General features: G+C 41.8%; 1 protein-coding gene across 2 annotated transcripts in view; it reads right to left on the bottom strand.

Annotated features, from left to right (window-relative positions):
- EML6 (EMAP like 6) overlaps positions 1 to 16,166 on the bottom strand; it is a 277,140-nt gene that overhangs the window by 48,875 nt on the left and 212,099 nt on the right. For both annotated transcript variants that reach the window (XM_043468569.1, XM_043468567.1), the window contains exons 22-25: positions 13,566 to 13,707; positions 10,561 to 10,713; positions 10,267 to 10,398; positions 3,654 to 3,742 (exon numbers count right to left, since the gene is read on the bottom strand). In XM_043468569.1, coding sequence (XP_043324504.1) covers positions 3,654 to 3,742; positions 10,267 to 10,398; positions 10,561 to 10,713; positions 13,566 to 13,707 — 516 coding nt within the window. The remainder of the gene's footprint in view (positions 1 to 3,653; positions 3,743 to 10,266; positions 10,399 to 10,560; positions 10,714 to 13,565; positions 13,708 to 16,166) is intronic.

Genomic DNA, 16,166 nt, shown 5'->3' with positions numbered 1-16,166 from the left:
GACTGATGCTGAAGCTCCAATACATTGACCACCTGATGCAAAGAACTGACTCATTAGAAAAGACCCTGATGCTGGGAAAGACTGATGGCAAAAGGAGAAGAGGGTGACAGAGGATGAAATGATTGGGTGGCATCACTGACTCAAAGGACATGAGTTTGAGCAAACTCTGGGAGATAGTGAAGGACAGGGAAGCCTGGCGTGCTGGAGTCCATGGGATCACAAAGAATCAGACATGACTTAGCAACTGAACAAACATCAAAATGCCATAAGCTAAATCAGGGTTTCTCACCATCAGCTCTATCGACATTCCAGGCTAGATAATTATGTGTGTTCAGGGGCTGTCCTGCCTGTTTAGCAGCATCCCTGTCCTCGACCCACTTGATACCAGTAGCACCACCTCCCCAGGTTGTCCCCAAACATTGTCAAATATCCCTGGGAGAGAGGGCAAATTGAGAACCACTGAGCTAGACTGATCAATGGGGCTGATGGTTTAGCAAAGTATTTTAAAAAGGCACAGGACGGAACTTTTAAAAGGACTGCTTCCTTGGAGGAAAGAACAATAAGATTCTGCAGCTAGCTTAATATTCTTTATGCTCTAGAGAGACCATCTTAAAAACTGGAAGAGATGTTCATACTCTGTTGCATGAATATACGTTTTATCCTTTAAAACTGTTTTATCTGAAGTTCACAGACAGGAAGATTCACAATTCAAATATGTTTAATTCTGAAAAAAATCAAGGTTTTTCTTTCCTTTTTTTAAAAGGAAAACAATAACAGTACCGCCACCACTGTGGATTAGACTTTCCCAGGGGAATATGATTTTATTTACTTTCATTGAAGACCTACTAGTGTACCTTAACAGTACAGTTTCTATGCACAAGCACTTTACAGCACTGTTTAAAAAGCTATAAAAACTCATTAGAGAACTGTAGCTAAAATGAAAGGCCAGATTGCTCTCTGTGGATCTGGAAGCTGCTTGGCACGTTGTTAATGTACCTCACCTTCCATTTCTGTTGTTTCCTGCTTGGCACCACTGCCTGGGAGGGAAATGACAAGATGCAGCTAGGATTTGAGTCACACTGTGAGGAGGTGCGATACATATTTTAGTCACTCAAATTTCTCATTTAATATTCTGTGTTTCTTCTGGACACATGCAGAATTGGAACCAAAAAATGGCGGTTCACCCAGTGAGTTTGGGTGCTCAAGCAAGGCCGCAGACCTCGGTGACGTGAGGTGGTTCCCCCATAACTACCTCAGTCTTCCGAGCTGCAAGTGGAGTCTCCCCAACTCCTTATGACATCCTCAACTGACCTTCACAGGAAGAGAAGCAGGGAACCCCCCACTCTGGTTCCAGAAATGGGCTTCTGGTCACTGACTCCCTTATAGATACGAGATTTCATTTCTGACACCCTCCTTGGGTGGCACCTTTCCTGGACTCATTCTACAGGGAGGAATGGGGGTGAGCTGGTCTTGCTCACCCTATAGTCACCCCAACAGAACACCCTTGGCCAGATCTGAACACCATGCTATCTGGGGGAGGCATATGTCTAACTTGTCAGAAGCTACAGAAAGTGATTTATTTTTTTTTAGAAACTGCATTTAAAATGGAGCATTAAAGAATGTGTATATATATGTGTAACATTGAGCTACATAATATGAGTCACTTTGCTGTATAGCAGATCTAATATAACACTGTGAATCAATTATACTTCAATAAAATAAATTTAAAAAAGAATGATCCCTGTAACCAACAAAACCCAAAACGGGTAAATAGACTTGTTAAACACCCCGGAATTTAGACAGAAGGAGAGCCCTCCAAGGGTGTCTCCCATAGCACCTTGCCCCAGGCAGGTATGTGATTATCATCACTGCTTTGCAGAGGAGGTAACTGGAGCCCAACAAGAAGTGAGTCATTTAAACTCCAGCCTGCTTAGCAAGCAGAGGGGAAGTCAAGCTCTAAGGAGTTGGGCTCCTAGGATAGAGCTGCCTTAACTGCACCATGCTGCATTAGATGTATATAAATGGACATTTTAATAGCTGTCAGAGTTAAAAATTTGCTGGGTAAGCTTTGTGTTAGTTTCACCAAGACTATTTCTTTAAAAAAAAATCTTTTTGCAAAGAAAAATTTCAAAATCCTGCATACTTAATTGAGGGGCCTGACAATATTGCTAAGTAAAAGGATGAGCTACCTCTGGAGGTATTTTTTAATCTAAAATTGTTCATCTGTCCCAAGTTGACCTCATCCGTCCTCCACCATGTGGTTCTACTGAATCTTATTTTAGTAAACTTATTTGGGGGACTAGACCTGGAAGGGAAAATACAGGTAAAGTGATGTAAAATGACGCTGCATGGTCTAGGCTGTGGAGTGACACACAGACTCCTCTGGTCTGGGACCAAAGCCCCGGTGGTCCTTTTACTTTCTTAGAGCCTTAACGTCCCTGTCTGTAAAATGAGGTTGACAACTATCACACACCAGCCTGACTCATAGTAGGTAAACCACTCTCCGAGGATTGGGATACAGGTGTACGAAGTGCCTGGAACAGTGCACAGATATTCAGTGAAGGAAGGGCATACTTCAAAATATCCCTGACTCAAGGCTTTTAAAGTTTCCCCATATAGAAAAGTTAAAGACTGATCAAAGGTAAATAAACTGGAGTTTGGGAGTGCGATTAATCGATCCATTAACAATTTCCATTAATACAATGCCATCGTCTGTAACCACTTGGGTGTGTCATGTACTGCACATATATTTCCTTTAGAAACAATTAAAATATTATGAATGAACAGAAGTCCAGAAGTACACTAGAATACTGGCATAGCTTATATTGCTAGCTAACTGAAGCTAGAGAGAGGAAGATGCCTGTCCCTCGGTGGCATACCCTTGACTCTTTTTCCTCTAAAGAAGCAATATTTCCTTTTCTTTCATCAAAGGTTACATAGTGAATAAATGAGTTAGAATGTCTCCTGGGACTAAAAGGACGTCCTTAGTGTTCCATCAGGCAATGACCTTTTCGGCCAGCAGGGTTTACTACGCGGAAGCACGTGCAGACTGAAAGACCAAAGCAGCCAAGCCTTTAGGAAGAGATTTCAGGAGGGTGTTAGTTCATGGATTCAAAAATTTTGTCTAGGATTTGATTTCAGCAATGAAAAAATGATGTATGTGGATAGAAGCATGAGGAAAATACGGGAAAAGGCAACAGCTCGCTACATTAGGATGGTCAGGTTGTGGATAGTTTTGTTTTGAAAAATAATTTCTCTTATTGTTGCAAAAGATATTGTTTACTATTGCAAACAGTAACCACTGAGAAAGCATGTTTCAGAATTTTAAGTTCCTAAAAAGCTTTGCACAAAATGACAGAACATGTGGAACAGGAAAAGTAACATGTAGCATTCAAACTGTTAGCTCAGTCATTGTCTTCTGGCTGAGAAAAATTAAGGAGAACACCAATTAGAGATGGCTATGTCAGCGGCACAGTGAATCCATACCTCCTCAGAAAGTAGGAAACCAGGGTAAGCAGTCAGATTTAAGAAATGGTCAAGCCTGAAAGACACGCAACTATAACTCATTTTAGTGAATAGTAATGATAAGTTTTACTTAAATGCACATAGTAAATCATGAACTATTTTTTAAGAGCTTTGTGTGAGATTGTTACCTCGGAAGGTCTTATTATATGCCGTTTGCCTCTTGGAGCTTCAAAGAAGAGTTGTTCTTTGGCACCTGAATTAACTTGCAGTAATTTTCCTGTTATGATAGAATAAAGCAGGAGACAATTAACCTCTGCATTTATCTTTTAGTGATAAAATGAACATGATTGCAACCATTTGATATTTTCATTCATTTTAATCAAAGTCTCATAATTTGAGTAAATATATGCTGAATGATCCAGGATGTATGTAAAGACAATTACATGGCAGGGTAGAAACTCCAAAGCTATGATTTTTAAACATATGAACCTCATAAAACCTCACCTTGAACATCCTTCAAAAAGAGAAGAATCGAGTTGCTACTTTACTCTGCTGTACTGGCTATTTTTCCAAAGCCAGACAAAATCTAACTTATGCTCTTTTCCCCTGTTGCTTCCTAGCACAGAAATCTAGTAAAAGCAAACTGCATTGGCAAGAATTATAACACCAGAAGCAAAGACCCTGTGAGAGTTCATGTTTACTAAGATATAAATTCCAGATTTGCCACTTAACATTTAGAAACAGGAAGACAAGGACATATGAAACAAACTGTAAATGCTCATTCCATTCTCCCCTTCCCTTTTTATTGAAATTTGTGAAGAAATCCAAGACTTAACCCAAAACAAAATGTTGAGCAAAAATAGTCTTTCGGTCTGATGTAATATCTTGGACTTTAATCTTGGATTCATTTCAATTAATGTTGAAAAAGATTAGATTTCTTAATTCTCTTCCTACCACATCAATGATCCTTTATGGCTTGAAAATTTAAATGACGCCAAAGATATACTTTTGAGTATTTTTTTCAGCATTTTTTTAAACGATGGAAAATCTCAAACACATACGGAAGTAATGGTATAACAAAACCCCTCGAGAGCCAATGTCCAGCCTCAATGGTTATTACCACATGGCTGGCCCTGTTTCAGGAATCTCCACTCATTCTCTCACCCCGGATTACTTCGAAGCAAATGTCAGATATCCTAACATTTTATCTGCAAATAATTTAGTGTATGTATACATATATATATGTATATATATACACACACACATACATACTAGCATGTCCTCGCCCCCTCTTTCTTCCATAACTCTTTTATATCTAGTAGTCTTGAAATGTCCTTCCTGGAAAAATGAATGCCAAACTAAGAACTCTGTGATTTATACCATGTTCTTTAATGTTTAAGTGGGTAGCACTTAGATCTGAAATCTAGCTTGGCTAAACTTCAGGAGTTACAGGTCTGTTTCTAAGTGACTAATTAAAAACAAGGTTCTCTCATTTCGTAACTGAAACCTGAATCATTTCCAATTTTCTGAGTTATAACATGGTGATGTGGGGGATTTGCCTTTGCTGTAAGGAGCAAGTAAATTTGAAAGCGTTTTCTCTGAAATGGGCCCATTTTCCTGACTTACTAGCTGAACATACACAAAGTGAGAAAAGAAAAAGAGAGTTAAATCAGCTTTGGCTATTTAGCATTATAAGAAAATGAGTAATCAATATTTTCCCAATGAACTAGATATATCTGCAAAGTGACTTTTAGAATTCTTAAGAGTGACTGCAGATAACAAAGGATGTGGGAACAGGATTAAAAGGCTCAATGGAAACATTCTTAGAATACACATAATTTCATGACAATTCACTTTACACTATTGTTTCAAAGATCATACTTTCTAAAACAGACCAAAAACTATTAAAACAGCTCAGTGAAGTACTTTCTGACTGCAGGAATGTTTTTAAAAGCCACTTTGGCAAGCACCATACACCTGTGGGTACCTCCCAAGCCCACACCCCTTCCCTGAGAACTGCCTTCCACCCTGGACTGGGCCCCTTCGGTCACATCTGCACTCTGGAGTTGGACATTGACCCAGGAGTGACCACACTGGGCAATCAAATTCTCTCTCCTGGGAAACTGGAATCTTAGGCTGAATCAGCGGATGCCTTGCTGGGAGGAGATGGATGTGGCCTTTGGGACTAGGGGTGGCATTTGGGAGCAACAGAGAGTGGGCCCTGTGTGAACAAATGAGGGAAAGCCTGCCTGTGCAAAGAGGGGCCACACGCAGGCACCAGACCCAGGAGAGGAGTGGAGATGGGCTGCTTCAGAGCAGGAGAGAAGGGGAGAGGGGCGCTCCCTGGCTGGGTTCCAGGCATTTTCTGATTCATTCCTAAAGCCAGTTTCTCAGGAGAAACTTCCTGTTCTTAGATTTTATGAGATACCCCTATCTTCCCAATAACTCCTATTCTTAGATTCTATGAGATATCCCTATCTTTCCAATAAAGTCATTCCTCATTCTTATTTGTTAATTTAAGCTGGCTTGAGTGGGTTTCTGAAACCAAGGATATGAAGAAATTAAAAAAAAATCAATTATTGTGTTAGGAAGGTAGCACTATGGGTGTGTTTTTCTTCTCAAATTTTCGTTACTGCCATTATTAAACTGTCTTTTTCTTTTTTTTTTTTTTTTAAGCATAGAGGAACTATTTAGGTCACCACTCTTTTTTTCCACTGCCTGCTACTCTGTAATATATAACCATGGAAATATTCTGAGGATGGGAGCAGAAGCAAAGGGCAAAAATTCTGTATAATCCAGGTATAATTTGCCCCTGAATAACAGTAACCCTTATTCTTTTAGAATCCTCACTTTTTTTTTTTAATTCACTAGAAATTTCTACACACACAGAATAAGAGAATTGAAAAAGACAGCTGTCCTCATCATGATGCAGGTACAGAGTACATCACATACTGCTGGGGCCTAGAGCTTTATAACCCACAGATTGATTCATACACGTCACCCCAGTATCTGTATAATCTGCAACTTAGAACAATTCCAAAATTGGTGCTAAATATACCAAACATATTAGGCCATTTGCAATGAAAATGGGAATCAGATGTCCTATTACAGCTTAAACTGTTCCTTGGTAAACGATCTTACAGTACTGGTGTTTCCGGAAAAGAACTAACATCCACTAGAAAATACTCTTCCATGTTTTCCCTCTCTCCATATATATTTTTTCTTTCTTAAGCATTCTGTGCAGAGGTAGCTGATGTTCCTACAAAACGCCTATGTGCTTTTTGGTTTTCCTGGGACCCGTGGTTGCCGTGGACACGGAAGGCTGCGGAGGCTGCCGGCTGCGCTGTTCCGCCCCTGACGAGCCAGCTGGCTCCAGCAAATGCGTTCACTATTTTTGCCAAGATCAAAGGAACAAAACAGACCGCTGCTCCGCAGTTCTGCTCTCTACCCTCTGCAGGCCCTCCAGGCCCTGTGTGAAGAGCCAGGCTGAGCCTGAGGCAGCCTGGCACAGGCTGAAGGCACTGGGGTATCAGGAGCAGAAGAATATTGATATGACACGTCTCATGGCAACAAAACTGGAGTTAAACCAGGGAAGCTTCATGGGCACACTTGCTCTTGTTCTCCAGATGGTATAACTCCTCCCTAAAAATCAAAAATATTCTATTCTCCTCTCAGGCCACAGAAACCATTTGGTCTGATCCTCTTAACTGACTGAAGGGGCCACTTAGGATGAGAGGCAAAGTGGCTTTTTAAAGGCCTTGGCCTCCTTTCTTTTACCTGCCTTTTCGATCATCCTAAGTGTTGGTTGGATCGTAGACTCTAGCTTTGGGCAAAATTATGGAAATAGTGAGGTTTGCCTCTCTCCCTGCAAAGTGATGGCTCTACATCGAGGGCCTTCACGCAGACCTCCGCCCTAGCCTCTCTGTGGTGGCAGTTCATGGTTCCCAGGCAAGGTCGTGTTCTTTCCATCTAGGGTTTATTCCTGTTTATATCCCTACATCTGACACAGGGCCTAGAACACATTTGAAGAACAAAAAAATAAAAACCCTCCCCAAGTGTAAATACAGCAGCAATGTCCCATATAATAGCCATTTAGGATAGCTACTGTCAAAAAACAAACAAAACCCAGAAAATAACAACCGTTGGTGAGGATGAGGAGCAGTTGAAACTCTTGTGCACTGTTGATGGGAATGTAAAATGGTATAGCTGCTGTGGAAGATAGTATGGAGGTTTCCCAAAAAGTTCAAAATGGAATTTTATCCAGAAATTCTGCTTCTGGGCATATATTCAAAAGAACTGTATACTCTGATCATAGCCATATCATTCACAATAACCAAAAACTGTAAGCAACTCAAATATCCACTGATCGATGAATGGATAAACATAATGTGGTATGTACACATAATGGAATATTCAGTCAGTTCAGTTGCTCAGTCGTGTCCCACTCTTTGCGACCCCATGCACTCCAGCACTCCAGGCTTCCTTGTCCATCACCAACTTAACACCACTGAACTGTACACTCAAAATGGTTAAGACAGCAAATTTTATGTTACATGTATTTTATCACAAGTAAAAATAATTTTAAAGTAATCTCCTCAACCAAAACATATTCTTCCTATGTCCCATTTTCTCTCAGTTCTTCAGTCCATGAAATGTAAATAATAATTGGTTTTAACTCCCTAATGGTCACTGTAGTGGTGGGATTCACATATTGAGACAGGTGGGGTGTGTGTGTGTGTTGGGTTCTAAATAAAACTCATCGCACTCTGTTCTTCATATGCATAAAGATGGCCCTCAGCGTTCTAAATCTTTCTCACAACAGGGCATAGCCAGAGATGTTAGCCAGAGATCAAACAGGATGAAATCCTTGTTTTCATTTTTTTAAAAAGCGAACAATAAAGCAGAGACTGTCAAAGAAGGGGTTGAGAAGTGGCTGCTTACACTCACCCCTCACCTCCTGGGCCTCACTGGTTCCTAGATGCCTGCCGGGCCCGTGTCCTGCCTATTTCCACACATAAGCCCAAGCCCCCAGCACTGTGTCTGCCTGGCCCTGACGTGAAAGTGAGCGGGACTTATCTGATCCCCTTTGCCCTTGTTGGGACTCGCACCTCTCACAGTGAATGGCACGCATGCCTTCCTCCCACTATTGCTCTGTGTAAAACGCCTGTGGGTTGTAATGCTGATTAAGTCCAAATTCCAGTACCATACGTACCTTAAGTCCAAAAGCGCAGCATGTATAGCTACAAGGAAATTCCTGCTCGGCAGAAGGGTCAGTCTACAGCCACTACTTCAACAAATGCATGAAGTACACTGGCATCTCTAAAATAAGCTGTTTTTGGTCGAGACACTCATCATCTCTTTGTCTTGGTTTATTTCACTTGCTTTCCATCTCCAGGCTCTCTCACCCTTCCCAAGATGGTAGGGAAAGCCCCACTCTAATCTGTCAGAGTTACCTAATGCTTATGGGATAAAGTTCAGGGTTAAACTTCCTAGCATGACCTAATAGTTTCTTTCCTTGCTGTCTTGGCCTCACGGCATCCCCTGCCTTTCATGCCCTCAGCCACTCAGCATTACTATTTCTTAATCCCCCTGTTCTTCCCGCCTCCGCATGGTAGCACAACCTGTTCCTTCCCAGCCTGGAACGCTGGTCTCAGACATCGCCATCTGTTGAGCTTCTACTCATCTTTCAAGATCCATCTCAAAGGTCACTCCTTCTATGAAGGCTTCATGGATTCCCCTGGGAGCTCTTTCCTCAGAGATGCTGCTTTCCACCACATGGACTAAACTTTGCTGGAAGCTGGGAACCTGCCCATTATAAAATGCCTGCCCTGGACTTTAATATCAGTCAAGTCCCTGGGGTGGGTTTTCAAAGTGATCCACTCTAGAGAACCCCAGGTGCTTACTGCTGCTTGGCCACTCTGAGCCCCTGCTCACCACCTCCCTGTGACCCTCTGGTCTGTGCTCTGGTGTGGCTCAGGTACAAGCCAGTTCCCACACTCAGTGATAAACACTGCAGACAGTAGGAACCATGTCTCACTCCCTTCTGGACCTTCCACATTTTCTGGCTTCAGACTTTGCACATGGCAAGAGCTAGATCTGCTACATAAATAAACAGATAAATCTCCACTGCATCTGTGGGCATGACCTGGAGGACGGAGGGGATAGGTTGGGAGTTTTGAGAGAAATCAGAGAAACTCTAGGTGAGCTGAATATAGCTTCCTACCTCCAGTGGAGGATGAAAATGACTTGAAACTTCTTGGGCAGTTCTCTGGTAGACAGAAAATTGGTAGGAAGAGGGAAAGCATTAAGAAGGAGATACAAGGCAAGGACATAGTATGCCAGACCCAGAGGTAAAGGTGGCTTGCTATGGTAACAGAAGGCATCATGTACCTTCAACAGTCTTTTTTTTTTTCTTCTTCAACAGTCTTAAAACTCAATGACTGAGTTAATAATTATAGTGGTGGTAGTGATAGTAGTAATAATAATAAAAAGATGGAAAAATACTCAAAATTTTAACAACTTATTGACCAGAGATATAGTAATACATCTTTTGTTACCCAAACATCACTGATCAGAGATGTTTCAATATACACCTACAGGACAAACTGCTGGGCACAGAAACTTCTGCAAAAATCCCCCAGTTAATAATGTGTTAACAGCAGCTACTTCTGGGTTGTAAAATTACAGTCGTTTATGTTGTAAGTTTCTCTTTAAACTGCCATTTGCTCTTGGAAACAATATGTGAATGGACATGACTTCTAAAAACTGAAATTATATTTTAAAAGCCACAGCATACTTTACCTCTAGAGTCCCAGTCAATGTGTGTAATATAACTAGAAGCACCTTTACAGATGCCAACCCTTTTGCTTGTCAGGACGTTGTAAATATCCACAAAGTTATCATGGGATGCCACGGCAAGGTATTTTCCTGTATCTATGAAGAAAAATGAGCGGTTAACAGTAAAACATTTCATGTGGGAATTTACTTCCAGGAACTTAGCATTTTAAAATGGGTTAGAGGTTAAGGAAATAGTTGAAAAGAATCCACTCTTGCAACTTTTTGTCCCAACACATTTTTACAAGTTTTTGCTGTCACCTTTTGAAAATTTAATATCAGAGATCATTTCTTTTCTGTGATGGAAGGAGACCATGTCTTCTACAGTGTCAGCATTTACAACCAGGAAACTTCCATCATTCAAGCCGACTGCTAAGGCTTTCCCATCTGGGGAGAAGGCACAGCATCTTCCACCTACAAAAGAAGCCACAAACAATACTGTTATGATCTGTGACTTTCCTACCAAACAAATGAAGAGGGGGGAAATGTGCATCTAGTCATGGGCTTGTGACTGTGTCTTTAACACTGCTGGTGAGAACTAAAACTTCATAATTTAAAACATTTCTTACCACCAAACCCAAAGACAATAATCATTAATATTAAAAATAAGTGTTCTATTTCTCTGAGGTTTATCCATTCATTTTTTCATATATAAGGACCTGAGTTTTCAAGTGACAAGTGGAGTGAAGGGGGGAAAGGAATAAAGGATTCATATAACTAGTATTTCTTCTCCCAAGATGTGATACTTAAGAATGGGACAAAATTTCCAGAAACTATTTTTTCATACCATGCCTTACATACAAAATTTGCTTTGGAGCACCTTGTTGTTTTACCTTTAGTCTAATCTCTGATCCGTGGATTATAATGCATAATTCTAGAGGTGGAAGATTTTATTCCTGTCTCTTCTGTCATGAGAAGAATGAAGTACGGATATTTTCTCCAAAGGTGTCTGCAAAACTAACCAGTACTGGGCTGAGGGGACTACATGACAAATGCTTTCTAACACTTTGCAGGGTCATGGGAGGCACTTCTGAATGCGGAGTATGGAGTATGTTAAATAGGAATCCTATTTAGGGATATGGCCCCTCCTTGGCCTGGTTTTCACCATCAAGATATTGGTAAGCACAGCCCCAGGATGGGACAGTCATGCAGCCTTGTGCTAAGACATTCCAAATTGAGCTTCCACTCCTCCGTCCCCATCCACTGTTTCCAACAGGCTGAAAAGCCACATTCATACCAGTAACTTTAAATGGGCTCATCTAAAGTCTATCTTCCTTCTTGTCTTCATCCATTCACTTTGCAGTTACTTACTTACCATGAATCAGGCATTGTGCTAGTGCTGAAAGAACAGAAAGACCAACCTGCCCTTTAGCAGAGTCATCAGGCTCAGGTCAAGCATAAAAATTTATTGCACAAACCAGGATACCCGAGAGTGAAAGGGAAAGCTATTAATAATTATACCAGGACACCAGCTATAAACTCAATTGAATGGCCATCCTATCTCAGAGGTGTTGGTTGTTCTTCTGAACTAATTTTTAACCTGGTGAATAAAGTCCATTGGATGATAGTCAAGGTACTCACAGTGAGTACTTGGTCTGTTATTTTCCCCGACACAAATGAGTAGCCTGATTATTCACCTCTGTAGTAGATAAGAGCATGAGCTTTGGAGTCAGACTTGGATTTGAATCCTGGCTCCCTCCACCACTTATGAAGGCCCAGAAGTCGAGTGTAAAGTGTATCCACATGGTGGAGGGAGACGGCGTCATGCAGTGACCACAGGTGTGCCCTCTGAAGACACAGTCCTGGATCTGAATTCAGATCCATCACTTACTAGCTGTGCAACTTTGGGCAAACAACTTAAGTGCTCTGCGCCTCAGCTTCCTAATTTCTAAGTGGAAGCAATAGAGGCCTTACTCACCGGGTTCTCGTGAAGACCACAGGCCAAGTGCTAGCACAGTTACTGGCTCAGCGGTGTCAGCCACTGTCATTATCATCACCACCGTCTTGACACCTCTTCTCACTCTATCCCCCTAGACTCGTCTCCCCATGTCTATCCATAAAAGTACCCAGCACAAATACTCTAGGGGCCAGGCCCCAATATTACCCTTTCCTGTCTTAACTTTCACAAATCCTTTGAGCCTCGGCTCTCGTTTTCCCCAATGGGGTTGTCTCTGGCCATAGGCCTTACCCCGAGCCTCCGTGACACCTTGTTTGTGCCAGAGATCTTCTGTTTGTCTGTCCTCACCCACTTTCCACCCTGCTCTGTGCCTGGAGCTGGCCTGCATGGACTCTACCAACAGGCTCCCTTGCCCCCTGGCTTCTGACTTGTTTGGTCAGGGGGAGCATGACCAGAGGCTGGAGGGAGGGTACTAGGGAAGAAAGGATAGAGGGTAGGGAGGTTGGGGCATGTTCTCCCCTGGCTGCCTCCCTGCGGGGTCACCGCTTGCTGTCTAAGCCTCTGGGCTGGACGGTTACCCCCTCCTGTCAGGCTGCCATCTCACTCTCATCTGTTCCTCCCCTTGTCCCTTCAGGCCCAGGGCTGGCAGTGGTTACCAGCTACTACTAGTTGCATTGTATTGCACAAACCCTGGTCATTTCCCTACACCCTGCCCACCCCTTCATAAAGAGTCCAGTTTTGAGACTCTTCAAATGACCCAATTTGAATGGACCAGCTGTTGCTGGGACTCTGTTCAAATCTTGTCCATCTCTGACACTAGAGATGTGGCTGTTCCTCCTGGGATCCCCAGTGTCTGATACATAGAAGCTGCTCAATAAATGTTTGCTGAATTTCTACTTCTTGGTATACCTCTTGGTTCTCATGCATATAGGTGTTTAATACATATTTATCTGTTTCTTATGGTTAACTATTATTTTTAAACCAAGTTTCCTTTTCCAGTAATAAAATCAGTTCCGAAGACTGTTAGACATAAAAATAAACACCATTCTTTACAAGCTGATGAGTTTCAACTGACTCCCACAGTTCAGATGAGAAGAGGAAGGACATATTGCCCCCAGGTGGCAAATGGCTATGCAGTGCAAGGAAATAAAGAATAGAACTGGGCACGGATGGATCAGGCCAGCCTTCTGGAACCATCCTCCATGTGATTAGTTATATCTGTAGCAACAAACACGAAATCCCCGTTCCCCAGCATATCTGGGAGCATATAATAGGCACACACAGTAAATATTAGTTGAATGAATGGGTGAATGAATTCAATACTTGTGGTTGTAAACACTTTCACAGATGTGTAAGGTGACATATGCACCTTTTTTGAGTTTCCTCACTGCCAGCATACGGTGTTGGGAGGATAACTCCCAAATCCGGAGGGTTTTATCATCGCTCACTGTTGCGCAGATGGGCAGGAGGGGGTGAGCTGCCAGGCCCCACACTTCTCCTTCCATGTGCCCCTGTGAGGAAGGAAATGGGGCAACAAAAATCAGTTCAATGCTTCTCAGCAAGCCCTTCCCAAGAGAATTCCAAACAAGTTCAAATAGGAACACACACAGTTTGAGCTTCCTTGAGCCAAAATGATTGTACTGAATAAATTTTTCACTTGAACTCGAATCTAAAGCTGGGCCTACATGATACTAAAGCATTCATCTGAAAAGCAAAGGATGGATTCACGTTGCTAAGTTTTGCTTATATGATGGCAAACATCTTCTCATGTAGAAGCATCCTAGTGAACAATGAACGGTCCTCGTTTTATCCTGTGATTTGACACTGAATAAACACAGTATATATGTATCTTATAGTAATAGCTTGGTCACAAAGACACAAACCACTTTCTTCCATAAAACCATATTCTAAAAGATGTAGGTACCGTTTATCTATATCAGAGGAATTGGACAGTAATATTCTTGCTAATTAATTCTATTTCAGTTCTGTGTACAGCATTTGGCAGAGCAGAACCAGAGAGATCTAAAATTTTATTTCCAGTATCCTGGGTATTACTCAGGGTCAGCATTTGTTCACAAATTTTTCTATCCAGTGATTACAGAAAACTGAAAGGGGCTTGATAGGCATTGGACCAGTTCCACATGCCAATGTCTTACCACAAACACACTTAGCTGGCTTAGAATAATAACTGAGATGCAATATATTTAATGAATGAATAATTAGGGAGAAAATGAATCTGATTCTTCTAACTTATCACTCACTAAAGCAGTGTAAAGAATAGATTAGACAAGGAACAATAAAACAGACCAGATTGTTTACTGAATTTCTGCTTTTAGTGGCTAATTATAAAAAGGCTTTGCTTAGTAAAGCAAAAAGAAGACCATACACAGGCATCTGAAAGGTGTTTGTAGCTGGAATGCTTTGGGGGAACAGGTGGCTCTTCAAAGAGAAATTGGACGATTCCAGTTTCACTGGGAAGCTGTTTGAGCAAAACAGTAATTTGGCAGAAGATACAAAGTTCTCAATACTGCTGACATTCAAATAGCTGAGAAGGGTGTAGATACTGTTTTTATTAGATTTGGAGCACCTTACACCCCCAGTTTTCTAGTTTTCTTCCCTTGGGAAGCCTCCCACACTGAAGGCTATGGTCTGAGGATGGGTCAGGTGTGAGCCCTCTCTCACTCCCCCTAGACGGCATCTGCCTGAAGTTCTTTAACAGACAAAGTCCTTTGGTACACTGAGGACAGGGTTGTGGGGCTCTGAGACCCTTTCAAATCACTGCCTCATATATTTGATTTAAAAGTTGTATTTCCTTAATCTAATGTGACTGTGTACTTTGATTCCTGTATAACATAGGGATGGACAGTGAGTGAGGTGAGCAGGGAGTCTCCTGAATGGCACAAGGAAATGAGCTTGGACCTTCCTTTCCTCCTGACCTCCCTAAAGCTGATAATAACCAGCTGCACAATTGAAAGCTGATTATATTCGAAGTATATATAATGGGGATTTTCAAAACTCACCTCCTGTCACTTCTCTCCTCCTCTACTCTCTTAAAAAACAAAAAGCAATCTACACCAAGGGATGTTGACTTGCTGAGCTACTGACACTGTAAAAGTGGTTCTGCAATCTTCCCACAGCAGGATCGCTGATGGTCTTAACCACACTGTCTCTACTGTTCCTTAGGTTTCCCTCGGGGTCTACCTCTCAGAACAGGGCTGTCAGCCCCTTCAGCAGTCCTACTCTATCCTGGGTAGCGCACAGCATAGGGCTGGTCTTGGCAGGGCCACAACAAACAGTGATTGAACTGAACTACTGAGTTCCACCCAGGAGAAAAAGGCAAAAGACTGACGGACCAGAAGATGAAAGAGAGATGCTGAGATAAAAGGGAAAGAATGGCAGGCGTGTAAAGAGAGAAGAGGGCTCTCCCAGCTCCACTGCCTGCCCAGGGCTCAGGGGGCCGCGCCTTCTGCACTGTGTTCACACAGTCTCCACGCTGAGAGGTGTGGAGAACAGTCTGGTGGAGAGACAAAGAAAAGGCTCTGGTACCCGATAAAGTTTGGTACAAATCCCAACTCTTCAGTTCTTAAGATGTGGCTTCGGGAAGTTCACTGGGCTTTAGGCCCTCCATCTATAAAACAATTACCACTGAACAAATCTGTTGTGGAGATGAGAGAGGGAATTTTGCACAATGGTATTTATTGCCTGACACACAGTCAAGTGCTCAATAAATGACACCCTTGGATAACTGTATTAATAGAATGATAGAAACAAATACAGGAAAGAATTGAAGAGAATGAAAAAGTGAAAAGACTTTGTTGTTGAGTTTACAACATAGTTAGACAAAATTAGTTCAACTCTATTACTTTTTAACTTGAGAAAATATTAGAGTTTGAATCTTAAATTGATGTTTAAATCCGTAGTATAGCACAAATCTTACATATTTAGCAGTATAGCATGTAGTAAATAATTT

This window comes from Cervus canadensis, chromosome 5 (assembly GCF_019320065.1).
Source record: "Cervus canadensis isolate Bull #8, Minnesota chromosome 5, ASM1932006v1, whole genome shotgun sequence".
Classification (NCBI taxonomy): domain Eukaryota; kingdom Metazoa; phylum Chordata; class Mammalia; order Artiodactyla; family Cervidae; genus Cervus; species Cervus canadensis.
The sequence above is the reverse complement of the archived record's forward strand: the minus strand, read 5'-3'. Positions and strand labels throughout refer to the sequence as shown.